This window comes from Narcine bancroftii, chromosome 14 (assembly GCF_036971445.1).
Source record: "Narcine bancroftii isolate sNarBan1 chromosome 14, sNarBan1.hap1, whole genome shotgun sequence".
Classification (NCBI taxonomy): domain Eukaryota; kingdom Metazoa; phylum Chordata; class Chondrichthyes; order Torpediniformes; family Narcinidae; genus Narcine; species Narcine bancroftii.
This window is the reverse complement of record NC_091482.1, coordinates 60,712,076-60,729,477: the sequence shown is the minus strand read 5'-3', so window position 1 is coordinate 60,729,477 and position 17,402 is coordinate 60,712,076. Positions and strand designations below refer to the sequence as shown.

Sequence of the window (17,402 nt, the reverse complement as noted above, 5' to 3'; positions counted from 1 at the left end):
CAGCCCTCTCGGTTCATTGTGGAGAACAGTCCCATTTCAAAGCAGCTGAAGCAATATCTGAGAAAATAATGTAGTGGATCAAAGATTATAAATGTTAACCCTCATCCTCCTTCAGTCCAGGGAAAACAGTCCCACAGCCTATCCAATAACAGCCCTCCTATTCACACAGACCTGTGAATCTTTCCTGCACCCTCTACCATCTTGCCAATAGCATGGTGACCTGAACTGGACACAACGCTCCAAGTGCAGCATGCTGTCCCAACTCCTAAATTCAATGCTTTGGCTGATGAAGGCCAGCATACCACATGCCTTCACCACCAGTCTGTATATGTGCCGCCACTTTCAGGGAACTGTGTACTTATACCACTGTCCCAGCAACTCTACCCCACCATGACATCTGCAAACTTACCATCATGCAACTTACCTTCTCTTCTAAATCATACATAAGAAGTAGGAACAGGAGTAGGCCAAAAATGGCCCATCGAGCCTGCTCCACCATTCAATACGATCATGGCTGATCTAATTTATGACCTAACTCCACCTACCTGCCTTCTCCCCATATCCTCTAATTCCTCTATCATGTAAAAATTTATCTAATCGAATTTTAAATATGTTTAATGAGGCAGCCTCAACCACTTCCCTGGTTAGAGAATTCCAAACATTCACTACTCTCTGGGAAAAACTATTTTACCTCATCTCTGTCCTAAATCTACTCCCCCGAATCTTGAGACTGTGTCCTCTCGTTTCAGTTTCAGGTGCGGTCTCACCAGTACCTTATACAGTTGCAACATTACCTCCCTACTCCTGAATTCAATTCCTCTAGCAATGAAGGCCAACATTCCATTTGCCTTCTTAATAACCTGCTGCACCTGCAACCTAACTTTTTGCGATTCATGCACAAGCCCTCCCAAGTCCCTCTGCACAACAGCATGCTGTAGTTTTTCACCCTTTAAATAATATTCAGCTCTTTTATTTTTCTTGCCAAAGTGGATAACCTCACACGTACTAACATTGTACTCCATCTGCCAGACCTTTGCCCACTCATCCAGCTTAACTCTATCCCTCTGCAGACTCTCCACATCCTCATTACAATTTGCTCTTCCACTCAATTTGGTGTCATCCGCAAACTTGGCTCCACCACATTTTGTCCCCTCCTCCAAGTCATCAGTGTAAATGATGAACAGTTGTGGGCCTAACACTGACCCCTGCGGCACCCCACTTACCACTCTCTGCCAACCTGAAAAACTCCCATTTATCCCGACTCTCTGCCTTCTGTCAGACAACTAATTTTCAATCCAGGCCAATAGACTTCCCCGGACTCCACTTTCCTGTAACTTTCTGATAAGTCTCTTGTGCGGCACCTTATCAAACGCTTTCTGGAAATCCAAATATACATCAATCCAAATATACATCAACCATTATATAACAATTACAGTACAGAAATGGGCCATATCGGCCCCTATAGTCCGCACTGATTTACGTGAAACTCCACTAGTTCCACCGACCTGCTGCCTGCCCATAACCCTCCAACCCCCTCTCATCCATGTACTCATCTAACCTCCTCTTAAACTGACCCTGCTGCAACCATCTCTTCCAGAAGGTTATTCCACTCAGCCACCATTCTCTGAGTGAAGAAGCTTCCTCTTATGTTACTTCTAGTCTTGCACCTAACCCTCAACTTATTCCAATCTCACCTACCCTCAAGGGGAAGAGCCTATTCACATCTACTCTTATTTATCCCCCTCAATTTTATATACCTCTATCAAATCGCCCCTCAACCTTCTACACTCCAATGAATAAAGACCCAGTCTTCTCAATCTTTCTCCGTATTCTAGATACTGCAATCCAGGCAACATTTTAGTAAATCTACTCTGCACCCTCTCTGCACCTTATTGTTATTCTTTAATCATTTAATAAAAACCCAGAAATGCTGGAGGAACCACATAAGAGGTAACCGTCTCAGGCCCAAAACATCAGTAATATATCTTCCTATGGACAATGTGTTTTTTACTACAATCACGGTGTCTGCAGACTTTCGTATTTCTCTTCTAAATCATATATACTGAGCAATGAAGGACAAGCAGTGAATATCTGCAGTACTACATACGTCACGGGCCACCAATCAGAAAAACAACTCCCCATTACCAACTGGCTCTCTCACCCTGGACTCATTGTTACCTAACATTAAGAAACTATCAGGCAGAACATTGTCCACCGCCCTGCTCTCGTCAATCCTCTTGGCCACCAACTTTAAAAAAATAAGTATTTTTGTAACTTGGTTGGAACAGCAAGCTGTAACTCAGGAAACAGAAACCAAAATCTGAGCAAATGATCATTTGAATCAACATGTTTAATATTGAGAAAAATACAGAAGTGCTAAAACATCACATCTCAGGAACAAAACTCCCAATCTGAAGTATTATAAAGGCATGTAATGTGGGCTGCAGCAGGAAGATGTCGTTAAGATGGAATGTGTGAAAAACCCAACGATAAAAGCACACACTACCTCTTCCCAATTGTTGCCTTGGTTCTCAGTGAAGGACAATCTTCACATCATGTAAGTAATCATTTCAGAAAAAAAGTAGCGTCGACATTACTAGATAATATTTTAATAATCTTAATGAAATATTTAGTGTTGTCTCAGCTCCAAGTTTACACTGAGCTAGATTTAATAAAAGCAAGGAGAGCAAAATCCTCAAAATAAAATTTTTCCCGAGCCAGGCAGCTATTGCTCCTCGTTGTGATCTAAAATCTTCACCTGTGGGAACAGAAATATCCAGCTCCAGGCAAATTAGTATTTAATTAAAGTTTCTTAAATCAAAATGTCAATTCAAACGTTTTATTCAGAGCAAAGTGAACTCCGTAGAACACCAGCTGGTGTTTTACAACAGTTATCCTTCACCTAGTTTTTAAATCATCTCCAGTTAATGTACATTTTCACATTAGATGCTTGGCTTGCCTTCTGTTCACATGACTTGGTGCAGGTTGTACCATATTATACTGAATGGGATATGCTTCATCACTGGTTATATTTGGGCAAATATCCTGACGTGGACAATACAATCACAGTGGAAATCTCCTACTGAAAGAAAAAAAAACTGGGGAATGCAACAGCAAAATCTTAGTTGAAGCCAAAAGCAATTTGCACATATCGGAGGGATGGAAAAGGAACATCAAGGGAGGGGTGGAAGAGAGGTGGAACCTCACACCTTTCATCCAACAAGATCAGTTTATCAACTACCTGACATACTGCTAAATAATTTATCTATTTTTACTTTTGCAAACATTTGACAAATATTAATTTCAAATAATAATTTTAAAATGTGTGCATTCCTGGCAGGGACCACTTTCTACAGCTCCCACCATTAGAGGAAATTAGAGCCTGCGCCCTTGAAGAGCTGGCTTTTCCAGCCAGCAGGGGCACACTAGGCTGAGGTCCTGCTGAGCAGTGCTCTGTAACCTTCAATCAGGGAATTATGGACCTGCACATTCTTTGTAAACATTAAGCATCTTAGTTTCCAATAAGCTTGGACTGTGCACACAGGCCTCTCGGTTTCACTTTGCTTCAGTGCCTGGTGCTGTGGATGGACTATGAGCAGAATCCAACCCAAGACCAACATCACACAATTTTCCTTGACACGGAGGGAGGAATTTCAATAACATCAGCGAGCATATTGAAAAACAGGCAGCAGGAAAAATTAGAGAAGTGCTTACATTTCTCCACCTAACCTTGCACCTGGATTTAGACTGAGCTGTACTGGTACATCGATAAACATTTAAGCAAATTGAACAAGATCATTTGCATCAATGCAGCAAGTGGTCTTCTTTCCATCATTAACAATAATTATTAATCGTTAGGTATATTTTAAATGCAAAATTTGCAAAGAATTGGCAATATAACTTTTGGATCAAATTATGCGCAGCATTAGTTAGATATTCAATTGAGCACTTCCTCTGGTTTTAGGTAGAAATATAGGCAACGTTACTTCCAGAAAAATTATACCATTTAAAAGTATTTATATTTTATATACATAGACATTTTGTGCAGTCTGCAGTTATTATGCCATCAGTTTATATTCCTCCTGGTTATTTTTGCACTACAGACTCACTATAACTGATACAGAAAGGCTAATACAACAGGAAGTTATCTGAGAGAAGCCTACAAGTACTTGGGTCTCGTGTAGCAGACATCCCAATGGGCTATGGAAATACAGCTTGTTCAACAACTGCAAAGTACAAACTGCTCAGTGGTCAGAACTTAACTTTCTTGGAATCACTTTAGTAGAGCTTTTTAAAATTTTGTTTACACAAATTAACCTTTTTCATATCCAGACAAGGAGAAGAGGAACAATATGGAGGACATCCAGTTCAGTTCTCATTGTGAAAATGCTTTGCTCCGGCTGTATATACTACCAGTCTTTCTAGTTGCATGCCCAATGCAATCATATAGAACACAGTACGACTACGTGGAGCCTGCATGTTGCTATGTGGCTAAGTCAGTTACACAGACCTCCAGTGAGCTGTAGAAGAGAATGTAGGCAGCTGATGACCTCACCGAGGATGCAGATATCTCCGAAACATCATGGTCATCAAACTTGAACCAGCGCTGCTTCACTGCATTCTTACAATATGCCGTGTAGTGCCCTCCATCCAGTCCTCCATAATGATTCTAGACATATTAAAAAAAAATTAAACCAACGTTATTAATATCAACTCAATTCCAGACCAATGTAGTTTCAGAACTCAGAATATGATGATGGGAAAACCCAACCCAACACACTATTGGCATCAGGAAGAAAGCACATCAGCGACTCGACTTCCTCAGGGGTTTGTGGAGGTTGACACCAGAAACCGTAGCAAATTTTGACAGATTTCTGTCAAGTGTTCTGACCGGTTGCATCACAGTCTGGTGTGGGGATATCAATATTTCTGAGCGTAAAGCCCTGCAAAAAGGTAGTGGGCACAGCTGAGGACATCACGGGCAAAACCCATTCCACCATCAGGAACAATGCTGTAGGAGAGCAGCAGTGATCACCAAGGATCCACACCACCCAGCATGTGCTCTGTATCATCAGGAAAAAGGTACGGGTGCCACAAGATTCACACCATGAGGTTCAGGAACAGCCGTTACCCCTCCACCAGATTCCTCAAGGACTCTTACTGTTGCACTTTGATTTTTTTTCCTTTCTGTATTGCACTTTGTCTACAGTTCTTGTTTACTTGTGCACATTGTGTAGTTTTGTTTTTGCACGACCAATAAGTGGTAATTCTACCTCACCTTCAGAAAAGGAATCTCAAAGATGTATGTGATGTCATGTATCTACTCTGACAATAAATCTAAATAACTTCATTTAAATTGGTTGATTTGACCATTTTCACTAAAAACTTCGAACTCAGCACAGGCGCTAGTGGACACCTGTAAATTACACAGCCCAACCCAGTGACAACTGGAGGCTTGACTTGTGTCTTGGGAGCATAAGTATGTAGTCTGCCCCTTCCTTGCTGCATCTCAAGGGAGCTGGGATTAGGCATAGACTTCAAGGGTGAAATGGCAATCAGATCAGAAATATTTGGATCACTGCATAAACAGAACCCAATTTCTCAAAACATCTGATAGATGCAGCCTGACCGAGGGCTTCTGGCATTTTCTTCGTATCAGATTTGCAGCTTTTGTGATTTTTCTTTTCTGATTACCTCCCATCATCCGATCTATGGTAAATCTATACAGGAGAAGGTTGGCGTAGAAGTTAGCGCAATGGCTTTACAGTGCCAGCGATCAGGACCTGGGTACAAATCCCATGCTGTCTTTAAGGAGTTTATATGTTCTCCCCGTGTTTGCGTGGGTTTTCTCCCACCGTTCAAAATGTATCGGGGCGTGTGGTTAATGGGGTGTAGATTTGGCGGCATGGACTTGTGGGCCAAAATGGCCTGCTGTTAAAAAAAAGGGGAGAGTTAGTTTGAGCCTAGACGCTTGCAGTGCAGGCTGGAAGAGAGCAGAGTGCATTCCCACGCAGTCACGTGGCTAGTCTCCATTATAACTGCACAAAGCAATTCTAAAATGGCAACAAGGAACAAAACTAAAGATGCAAAGTCATACTTTGATAAAACTGTAAAAGAACAATTTAAATAGTGGAAAGCTGTAAAATGGAGATACAGAGTCTAACTCCCAAGTCAGGGTGCCCAAACCATCTTCAGCTCCTTTAACAGGCCATTTAAAGCCTGTACAGAGTCGACAGCAGTCTGATCCCTCAGTGCTGAAACTTTGCTCCCTGTTCTCTGTGGGTTTGCACCAGGAGTGATGATGCCATTTTTTTCTTCCAATTGGCCACTTAAACCCCGCCTTAAGTTATTACTGTCACAAATGGATACGAAACAGGTCATTTCCAGAGACTGTCTCTCAGCAGCATTGTTTCCATTTCATAGACTAGACACTGCTGGAGGGCGAGTCTTCAAGGCAGTTGATAAGAGTATCACTCAAGCAAGTTGCTTTGTCCTGCTGTTGAGCTAAGAGTTGTTGGAAGTTCAATCATTTAAGCAAGTGCACAGTGTTCCAAGTGGCAGGTGGAATTTAATCCCAAGCGTTAGCGTTTTGAAAAGTCCAAAAGACAAAGGACATACACAGCAAGTCACAGAACACTAAGGAATGTAGACATCCAAATTCATCATTTCCAAAATGACCACACAGATGGATAGGATGCTGAAGACCAGCTTTCAGAGTTGGGACATGATGTTGAAACTTCATAGAACACTGGTTAGACTGTATGGTTCTGATCACCAAATTACAGGAAAGGGTGCAGATGAAATTCACCACAATGTTGCCTGGATTGAAAGATTTTAGTTATGGGGAGACTCGAATAACCTGGGCTTGTTTTCCCTGGAGTGAAGGAGGCTGAGGGGTGACCCTGACATGTCTTATGAGAAAAGGATGAGCAAGTTGGTGCTTTCTTCTTTGGAGGGGAGGATAAGAGACAATGTAATACAAGATTATGAGAGGCATAGCTAGGGTGGACAGCCAGCACCTTTTTCCCAGAGCAACAATGGGCAATACCAGAGGATATTCAATCAAGGTGAGTGGAAGAACGTTTAGGGGAGATGTCAGAGATTTTTTAAAGATTTATTTTACACAAGAGAGTGCTGGGTGTATGGAATGCATTGCTGGGGATGGCAGAGGAGTAAAAGGACATTTAAAAGACTTAGATAGGAATGCAAGAAAAATAGAGGATTAAGGGCTGCAAGGATTAAATTGATGTGGAATTGCTTAAAGGGCCCGTACTGTGCTGTTCTATGTTCAAACATGGGCAAGAGGGACTAAAGCAGGAGGGAACGATAGTTTAGCATAGATGGGCTAGGCCTGTGGGTTTGCTTCTGGGTTGTAGGACAACAACTCTAAGTGACCGAGAAATGTGGGAGCAAGTACATTAACAACATTTAAGAGACATCAGGTTAGGTACTTGAATGAGCAGAGCATAGAGGGACGTCAAATTAACGCAGATCAGATGATGGCTGGCATAGACAGTTTCTAGCCTGGTCAACTCTGACTCTGTGCCTCTCACATCAGCAGGACTTAACCTGAGAGTCACAAGACACTGCCACTGACGCAGGGTGTAAGACAGGAAATGCAGCAAAGTAATTCCCTACCGACACTGCATATAAATTGTATTTTTTCACGTTGTTCTTTGGGCCAATCACGTAGTTCGACAGCTCCAGATTCTCCAATGGGAAGTCAACATTTGTCTGCAGCTTCTGTTTCCATCTTCCTTCATAAGAGAATCTACAATGAAAACCAGAGTAAGTTGAGAACCAAGCCTTCAGAAGTGGAGGGGTGGGGGGGGGGGGAAGAGACGAGCCAGGAAACTACAGGCTGAAGGCATGATCTACATGCATTTTTGAAAGGCAAGGACTGATGGGAAAGTCAGGATGTCTGTATGTGAGAAACAGTGTCTCACAAATTTAATGGTGTTTTGTTGAAGAGGTGACTAAGGATTGATGAGGGCAGGGCAGTGAATGTTTTCTATGTGGATGTTAGGCTTTCACATAGTCAGCTAGCCTGGAAGGTTGGATCCACAAAAAGGGAAGATTCAGAATTGGGTTGATGGTATGAGACAGAGGTGAGTAGAGAGCTGATTTTATGATTAGAGTCCTATGTCCATTAGTGTGCAGAAGGGATCAGTCTGGGTCCACTGTTTGTCATCTGCACTAAAAACTTGGATGACAATTTGGATAATGGTTAGTAGATGACACTGGAATTTGAGAAAGCGAGGTAGATTTTCTCAGTTTACAACAGGATTTAGATCAGTTGAGAAGGTGGGCTAAGGAATAGCTAATTAAATTTAGCTCTGACAAGTATGAGGCTTTGCATTTTGGTGAATCGAACCTGGAGAGTGCTGTAGAGCAGAGAGATCACCTTCATTGGTCAGGAGTTGGAATGTCATTATTGTTCTCAAGATGTTGGTGAGGCCACATTTGGAACAGTGGGTAGTTCTATTTGCTCAACTTTAGGAAGATGTCATTAATATGAAAAGGATGTAGGAAAGATTCACAAGGATATTACTGGAACCAGAGGTCTCAAGCTATAAGGAGAGGCAGTTTTGGCTGCATCTTGTTTTCCTGGAGCAGAGGAGGGTAGGGGTAACATTACAGAAGTATATACAATTATGAAGGGCATAAATAAGGTGAATGGGGAGAGTCATTTTCCCAGGTAGGGTAGTACAAAACCAGAGAACATCAATTTAAGGCAAGAGGGAGAAAGAATAGGAACCGAGGGTCAACCTTTTCAGATAGAATGGTGGGGATGTGGAGCAAGGTACCAGAGGAAATACTTAAATACATTTAGATAGGTACTCAGATAGGATGAAAGCAGGAAAATGAGACTAGCTTGGGGGGAGCAAGATGGGCTGAAATATGTGCTTCTATGCTACAAGATTCCATGATTCTACAGAGCCCTACCGCTTCAGGTGCACCAGTAAAATCGGTGGGAGTTTCCAGATCTCCAACTTCTTTGTGGAGTCTCGGTGTGCCTTGCAGTTGCTACAATGGAAGCGATTATTGTCAGTGAGTTTTTCTTCTTTGGAAAATGATTTGAGACAATCCTTTAAAAGAAAATGGTAATTTTAAATTAAAATTAAGCAACCACATTGGCAATGGTTCTTCATTGTTGAAAATATCCACTGATGGCTTGCAGGAATTAATATGGGTCTTGACTATCCACTGGACAAAGACTCAATCCTCCAACACCCTCTGCCCAAAAACAGCCCTCCTCCGCTTTACAACATACCATTTTCTCACTTTAATACTTCCAGTGATGGGCCCGGACCTCAATTCTTCTCCTTCATTGCTGCTACATGACCTAGTATTAGTTCTTTGCTCCAATTTACTCTGACTGGGAAGATTGCACACATACCACAGCTCCACCACCAATTAATAACCATTGCAGAAGAATATATTTGATTTAAAAAGTGAATTATTTAACTGGTGAGGCACTGTGCTGAGGACCTGCATGCCGTGGTAATGAATTGGAAAAGAATTAGTTTCCAGTTACCGCAAGTCATTAGGAATGTGAACAAACAGGACAAAAGTGGGATTCAGCTCATTTAAGTACATCAGAACTGTGGACTGCACTGGCATCCTATTTCAAAAGGATGTGAATGCTTTGGAAGCAGTTGGAATACAGAAGAAACCCCAATATCTGGAATAGGAAACTCAAAATAAAAACAGATGAAACAAATAAATAAGAGTGGGCAGATGGACCCTGCGGGGGATGGCTGAGGCTTTGTTGAATACGCACAGGTTTGTCCCACTGAACTGGTGATGCCCCTCAATGCGTGCTTTCTTTTCGCTGTTGCCACTTGCATGTAAACGAGCTGGGTTGTCAGTGCGAGGAGGCGCGCTGAGGGCCTGACCAGGACACTCGTGTGGAGCTGAGTCGGGTTGTCAGCCCAAAGAAGGTGGTAGAACACGTCTAGGGCCTGATGGGGATACTTGAGTTGGAGCCAGTGGGATGAGGATATGAATTCAGAGGGGAAAAATGGCAGCGATGTTGAGACTTCCCTATTCCTAACTAATAAGAGTCCATCTTTATTTGTATTAGGTATATTAGTAAGGTCTTTTCTGTAAACTTGGGGGAGGGAGTTGATTATGATGGTGTACAGTTAGTGTAGCGTTTATCAACAACGCTAAAACAGGACCAGTAACTGACGGGATGCAAATTTAAATCTTGTAAGTTACGGGAATTACCTGATTAAAGTGAACTACTAATTTTTTTTCCAAATTTTGTTACCTTTTTCACTGTCTTTTAAATACAGTGTATTTTTTTAAAATTTTCACACTATAAATCATATTGACCAAGATACATACATTTTTTTCTTGAATATATAGTGTCATTTTCTCCCCCTTTTTCCCCCCTCCCTTCCCTCCCTCCCTCACCCCCTTCCCCATTTATTCAAAGTTCAATCTATAAGATACATTAAACCCGTTAAACAATGTTGTCACTTAATAAAATAAACAAGAAATTTTACTGAGTCAGTTCTTTTCGTTATCTTCTCCTTCTATCATTTTAGGTGGTGGAAGTCCATGGTAGGATTTCTCTATTGTATTTCATGTATGGCTCCCATATTTGTTCGAATATTGTGATGTTATTTCTTAAATTATATGTTATTTTTTCTAATGGAATAATTTATTCATTTCTATGTACCATGAACTGTGTATTCTTAATGCAGTTGTATTAGTTAGGGATTATAAGAGTGAGTCTCAGTCAACTGGAAAATTTGCACATCTGACATCTGCACTCCTCGTAGGTGCCACATAATGGGGATTCTACTGTACATGGAATAGGCAGCTTGTCTTAGGAGGAACAGATGGAGAGTCAAAGTTTGAATCCACTGGGGTTTAGAAGAACAAATGCTCACATGATTGAAACACAAGATGCTGATGGTTCTTGACTGAGTGGGCTTGGAGAGGATATCTCCTTCTGTGGGTTCACAAGAACATGGGAGCAGGAGTTGGCCACCCAGCACATTGAGCCTGCTCTGCCAAACAATAAGGTTGTGGCTGATCTGGCCATGGACTCAACTCTACCTACACTTTTTCATCATAGCCCTCAATTCCCCTACTATGTTTAACAAAAAAAAAGTCACCCATTTAAGGCAGACACGGTATTTTTTTTTGAGGGTTGTGAGTTTTTGAAAACCTCTTCCTCAAGTGGGAGCAGAGCACTTGAGTATTTTTAAGGCAGAGTTGGATACTTGGTAAGCCAGGGCTGCTAGTAGGTTACAACGCAGAATTGAGGTTGCAATCAGAGATGTCTGTTCAGAGGTGATATGAAGGATGCATTTAAAATTCTAAGAGGTAGACAGTGTCTACCTCGACTTTAGCAAGGCCTTTGAGAAGGTTCCACGTGGAAGGTGAGCTGGGTTGCATACAGAATTGGCTTGATGACAGGAGTTGGAGGGTGAGAGTGAAGGGTTATTATTCAAACTGGAGGCCTGTGACCAGAGATGTGTAATATGGATCAGTGTTGGGACCACCATTTTTCTCATATATTAACCACTTGGCAAAAGTAGTTAGTGTGATTAGTAAGTTTGTGCATGACACTAAAATTGGTGGTGTAGTGGACAATGAAGAAGGTTACCTGAGATTAACAAAGGATCCAGATGAACTGAGAAAGTGGATCACTAAATGGCAAATAGAATTTAACTCTAGGAAGTGCAAGGCACGCTCATTTGTAGGTTAATTAGACAGTAAGAGGTAGGGCCCAGGAGAATGTTATAGAACAGATAGATTTGGGGGTACAGATATATAGTCCCATGAAAGTTGTGACACAGGTAGACAGGGTGGGGAAGATGTATGCCCTGTATGCCTTTGTCAATCACAGCATCGAGTGTAGGAACAAGGACATACAAGATGTTAGCGAACACCACACTTGGAGAATTCCATGGAGTTCTGGCCACACAGCTGCAGGAACAATATCATTAGGAGAGAAAAGGTGCAGAAAATATTTACAAGGATGCTATGAATAACATGGGGTTGGATAGGCTGGGACTTTTATCTTTGGAGCACAAAAGCAAAGTCGATGAGTAAGTGGATAATTTCAGATTTCCAGCATATTCATTTTATAACATTTTTTACCATCTTGCTAATATCTACCTAGTCTGCTCTACTTGGCTTCTTCCAATTTGAACTGACTGAGGAATTTAGAGGCGAGGTGGACTTCTTGTCTCTGTTGAAAATTCAAGCCTACACGAACTATCAGGGAAATTGCATGTGCTTCTTGGATATTGGAGCTAATTCCCACTAATTGCCTTTTTCCCCCTACAACTCCCATACTCCAGCTCAAATAAAACAAGTTTTCAACAGTTACAAAGCAAGAAAAACTTCTATCTGTAAAATTCAACTATGTTCATGACATTACCTGTAGAGAACATTTGCTTGAGGATGGAAGTGGCAGAGATAGGTACATAAAGGCCTCAAATGTTCGTGACCTTTTGTGGCAAGTTAGACATTGTACTGTTGATTTAAACTGGCCCTGGAACAAAGTCACAATAATGGACTTGTTGAGCAGTTTATGTTTCTTCCAGGCCAGCTCAGCCACTCTTGCATCATCCAAGCTGTCATTATTCTCCTCTTTATACCTTTTCCGTTCTGCCTAAAGAGAGATGAAAAGATGAAAAGTTAGCGGTCATCTTTCCATATTTAGAACATAATAGCATAGTCCAGGGCCTTCGGCTCACGATGTTGTGTCGACCTATACAAACTTACTCAGATCTGCAGGGGCTGTGGGTGCAATCAGACTTCTCCAATGAAACAAATGCAACTATGATGCCTTCATTCAGATGTATTCAGCTTGGAGAATCACTGCATCAGAAATCAGAAGCCATTCATCCCATCAAGACCATTCTACATTTAGTGAAATGGTGAGTGACCATTGGCATCCAATGTTTCAGACTGGAACGTTTAATAGAAATCATCCATTGTACATTCAAGCACATACTGTATTTGCAAAAAAAGACCCAGACACAAGGCTAAACTGCTGCAAGACTAAACTTCTCTTGCTCCTAGGCACAAGGCTAAACGACGTCCTCCTTCTACAAAAGTCTTGTTTAGCCACAAGTGAACTCACTATGAACCATGGTGTACAAGAAATGTAGAAAATATAGGAAAGAAGAAAAGCTTACAAGAGGCTTGGGAAGATAGGAACTGATAGAGCTCTAGAGAATTACAAGATTGCCAGGAAAGAGCTTAAGAAAGGACTTGAGAGCTAGAAGAGGCTATTAAAAGACCTTGGCATGCAGAATTAAGGAAAACCCAAAGGCATTCCACCTACATGTACGTGAAGAGGATGAGCCATGTGAGGATAGGACCCATCAGGGATGTTTGTGGAAACGCGCAGAGTTGAAGAAGCTAGCGGAGGTCCTTAATAAATACTTTGTTTCACTAGAGAAAATGACCTAGGCAATTGTGAGGATGACTTGGTGTGGACTGAGACACTAGAGCAGGTTGACGTAAAGAAAGGATGTGCTAGAGATTTTGAAAAGCTGAAGTTTGAGAAGATGTCAGGATGAGATTTATCCAAGGCTCCTGTGAGAAGTGAGGGAGGAGATCATTAAGCCACTGGTGAGAAGTACCAGATATTGTTCCCCTGTTCAAGAAAGGGAGTAGAGATGATCCAGGAAATTATAGAACAATGAATTTTACTTGAATGGTAGGCAAGCTGTTGATGAAGATCTTGAGATACTGGATTTACAAGTATTTAGAGAGGCTTATCTGATATGGGATAGTCTGCATGGCTTCATCCCACGTACCTCACTTAATTCTTTGAGGATGTAACAAAGAACATTGATGAAGATAGAGTGGTGGATATAGTGTATATGGATTTCAGCAAGGCATTTGATAAAAGTTTCTCATGCAAGGCTCATTTGGAAAGTCAGAAAGCACGGAATCTAAGGAGGCTGGGCATTGTACCACAGGGGTTGCCAACTACATACTGAATCAGTGTTGCTTAAAGGAAGCTAATATTCCAGCCTCCATCACTGTTTGATAGCTCATTTCACAAGTACCCCTCCCCCCACCAAATCCTCAGTGATCCTCATATCTCTTCTAAATCCCACCCCTCAACATATTCACTTTATCTATGCCCTACATGATTTTATGGACCTTAGTAAGATCTATCAACTTCCTACTCTAAGGAAACACGTCTAGTTTTTCCAATCCTTCACAATAACTCAACTTCCCTAATCCTGGCAACAATTTTGTTGTAGAGAGAAAAAAAATGAGAGCTCACTATAAACATTATAACCGTATTTACACAAGAGACAGTCACTTGGAGCAGGTTACTTGAAATCAGAGAATTCAATGCTTTCTCCTGTGAACAACAAGACCACCCAAGCAGAATACGAGGTGCAAAATTCTGCTCTTTCCAAAACTTAGATTCTCCTAATTACTTCACAAACACCTTCAATCACTGAAACAGATCCCCATACATTTGGCTCTCTGCCTGGTCACACAGTATGCAATCATTTCAAGATCAGTATCATACAACCAGACGAATCAGTGTTTCTCCAGACCACAGTGCACAAACGTACACTATCTTACCTCATTTAGATCTTCATGAAGCCCGTCCATGAGAAAAAGCAGCAGCTCCTGGGAATCCTGTTGCACACAACCTGCAAATGTGTCATTGATTTTCCCTATGCGTCCTTTGAAGTCTCTTGGACTGATACATTTATATTGTCCCGACCACAAGGTCTTCATTATTATACCAAATTCTTCAGCCACCTCACCTTTATGACCAAGAATGTTTGACCTAATAGAAGAAATGTAAATCAGAATTATTCACAATATGCACGAAGCTACGAATTGCTGGTATGATAGCACTCGTTGAGAGGGTAAGAAGACATCAAAATCAGGCAGATTTTTCACTTCAAACACAAGTTAACTTCTCTTCAAACACGTTAACTTCTCTATGAATTATGATTCCTCCTTTGGTACTTGTGAAGTGATGGTACCCTCATAACTATGAATGAGAGGTTCCTGATGATGTGTTGTACAAGCGTGGAACAGATGTAGCAGACACACTCTCAAGGTCGTACAAATCAAATGGCAAATTCTGAAACAACTTCTGGGAGTCAGCTATCCAGCACAGAATCCGGCCCTTTAATCCACCTCATTCATAACAACATTTTGCCCAATTATGTAATCTCATTTGCCCGTATTGGGTCCTTCTAATGCCTGGCCTATTCAATGTCTCTTAAATGTAACTATTACATTTGAATGCACCACTTTCTCTGGTAGCATAACCCAAATATCAACAACTGTACAAATACCCCATCCCAAATCCCCTTTAAATTCCTTCTCGCATTAAACCGGTTTTAATAGAGGTGGTCATTGAGTTGAGCAAGACCATGATGGGCTCAAAGGTTCCTTTCATATCGGTGACAGGTGCAGGGATGTTGCACCATCGCTGGTTCTTGATTTCAGAGATTTTCCTTTCTTTTCTCCCTACCATTTTGACTATTTATCCTATCTATGCTTCAGTTTTTAGAACTCCACTGGCAACTTTTAGCCTACTATGCTCTAACCTATTCAATCTCTTCCCATAACTCGAGCCCTCCAATCCATGTACTCTCTAGGAGCAATCAACCTTCAATATCTTTTTTCATCCAAAGTCCCCCAACCCTTCATTCTTTGCCTCTCACCCTGACCAGAGCATGCCAACTCTGAATATTTGGCCTCTGCTCCCAAACTTACTTTCACCAGGTCCTCTCTTATACCATTGAAATAAACTTTCCTCCAATTCTAAACCTTAACTCGAGGATCAACCTCATCTCTTTCCATAATTAGAGAATTGTAGCCATGCTTCTAAAGTGTTCCTCACCAACACTTCCACCTGCTCAGTTTAATTTCCAAGATAATGTGGAGCTCTGCTTTGAACTAGCCTATGAGGAACATTTGATGGCTCTTGGATTGTACTCCTTGGAGTTGAGAAGAATGGGGTGGGGGGGGGGGGGGGGGGGAGGCATCTAATAGAAACATTTTGAATGTTGAAAGGTCTGGATATAGAGTAGATGTGGCAAAGTTGTTTTGCTTGGAGGCGGAGTCTAGGACAAGGGGGCACAACTCCAAGATTAATGGCGTCCGCTTGGAAGAACAAATCAGCTCATGATAAAATGATGGAGAAGACTCAACAGACCAAATGGCCTTCTTCTGCTCCTATATCTTATGGTCTTGTGGAATCTGGTAGGATTCTCTATATATGGTCTCAAAAATCTTTTTGGGGAGTGCTGAATAAATGTTATCCCTAAAGGCAATCCCAGTCAACCTTGAAGTTAAAACCCCTACTGTTATAACCAGTCATCAGATTAACTGCAAACATTAACTCTTTCTTGCCCGCTCGCTGGCTCTCACAAATGCCACTGGAGTATCCTCAGTGTTTTCTTTTTTATTTTGCATTTCCAGCATCAGCAAGATTTAACTATTGGTCTGGAACCTCCAAACTGCTTAAATCCATTGTAAATATTCAATTAATTATTCCTGATATCACTGGAAATTCCAGCAGTTTTATATAGAGTTCTCGCTAGCTAGAGGGGTGGGTAAAATGCCCACCCGAACCACTGTGATTTGGTGTGAAGATACTGCCACATTGGGAGATTGGGATTTTAACCCAGTGATTTATGGGACTTTATTGGTCACAGTGCCATTGAAGCTTTGATGAAATGCTATAGCACATTCTGTAGAATACTTTATGCTGCCAGGAAAGTAGTAGATATTTAAGAAATTATATTGGTTAAGAGGACTGCTTTATCCTATGTGTTAATGCCAGCAGGTTTAAAGTTTAGCCGAATTCTATCATGTTTAGTGTCAAAATTTCATTCCAGTGATACATCTTAATCACAGCTTAACATGAAACAGAGTGAGCATCTATAATCCCTTAAATGTCACAATGCAATGTTAGTTTGCTGATAATGATCTACGAACTTGTCTAAAGTGAGGAATTTTACCGGTTTATGTCTCGTTGGTAACAATTTTTATTGAAGTACTCAGCCAGTTGCGGAGTGTTACACAAACACTGCAGAATGGAATTCATGTAGCAGGTGTTGCCAAGGTTGCGCAGTCCAGTCAGTGCTCGACCCAGGCCTCCATACACAGGATTCAAGTTTCGGATTTGAGAAGCAGAGGGGCTTGAGATTTCCGTTTTGCTGCAGACAGAGGGTCTGAAAAAATACAAAAAGTCCATTTAATATTTGACTAAGAACTGTGGATTACCGTTTAGAAATATTATCCATCTACAACTGAGCTTTATTCAATAATCTTTTCACTAACCAAAACAAATTACTGTGAACCAATTTTTATCATTGGTTTTAGTGAACAGAATCTCAAAGATTCAGCCAGCTTCCACAATAGCCAATCTG

The 17,402-nt window shown here is 41.3% G+C and overlaps 2 protein-coding genes across 11 annotated transcripts in view; both read right to left on the bottom strand.

Annotated features, from left to right (window-relative positions):
- Positions 1 to 17,402, bottom strand: part of usp8 (ubiquitin specific peptidase 8) — a 59,085-nt gene that overhangs the window by 12,188 nt on the left and 29,495 nt on the right. For 7 of the 10 annotated variants that reach the window (XR_011348810.1, XR_011348815.1, XR_011348809.1 and 4 more), the window contains 6 exons: positions 16,992 to 17,204; positions 14,587 to 14,797; positions 12,407 to 12,640; positions 8,947 to 9,089; positions 7,639 to 7,771; positions 4,511 to 4,669 (listed from right to left, as the gene is read on the bottom strand). Coding sequence is in view for 4 of the 10 variants with exons in the window: in XM_069911348.1 (XP_069767449.1) it covers positions 4,511 to 4,669; positions 7,639 to 7,771; positions 8,947 to 9,089; positions 12,407 to 12,640; positions 14,587 to 14,797; positions 16,992 to 17,204 (1,093 nt within the window). In the remaining 6 variants the exon portion in view is untranslated. Of the gene's footprint in view, positions 1 to 2,332; positions 4,670 to 7,638; positions 7,772 to 8,946; positions 9,090 to 12,406; positions 12,641 to 14,586; positions 14,798 to 16,991; positions 17,205 to 17,402 lie in introns of those variants that run through there. The other 3 variants (XM_069911350.1, XM_069911351.1, XM_069911349.1) reach the window with 2 other exon arrangements.
- LOC138749666 (AP-3 complex subunit sigma-2) overlaps positions 1 to 17,402 on the bottom strand; it is a 356,312-nt gene that overhangs the window by 320,851 nt on the left and 18,059 nt on the right. The window lies entirely within an intron of this gene.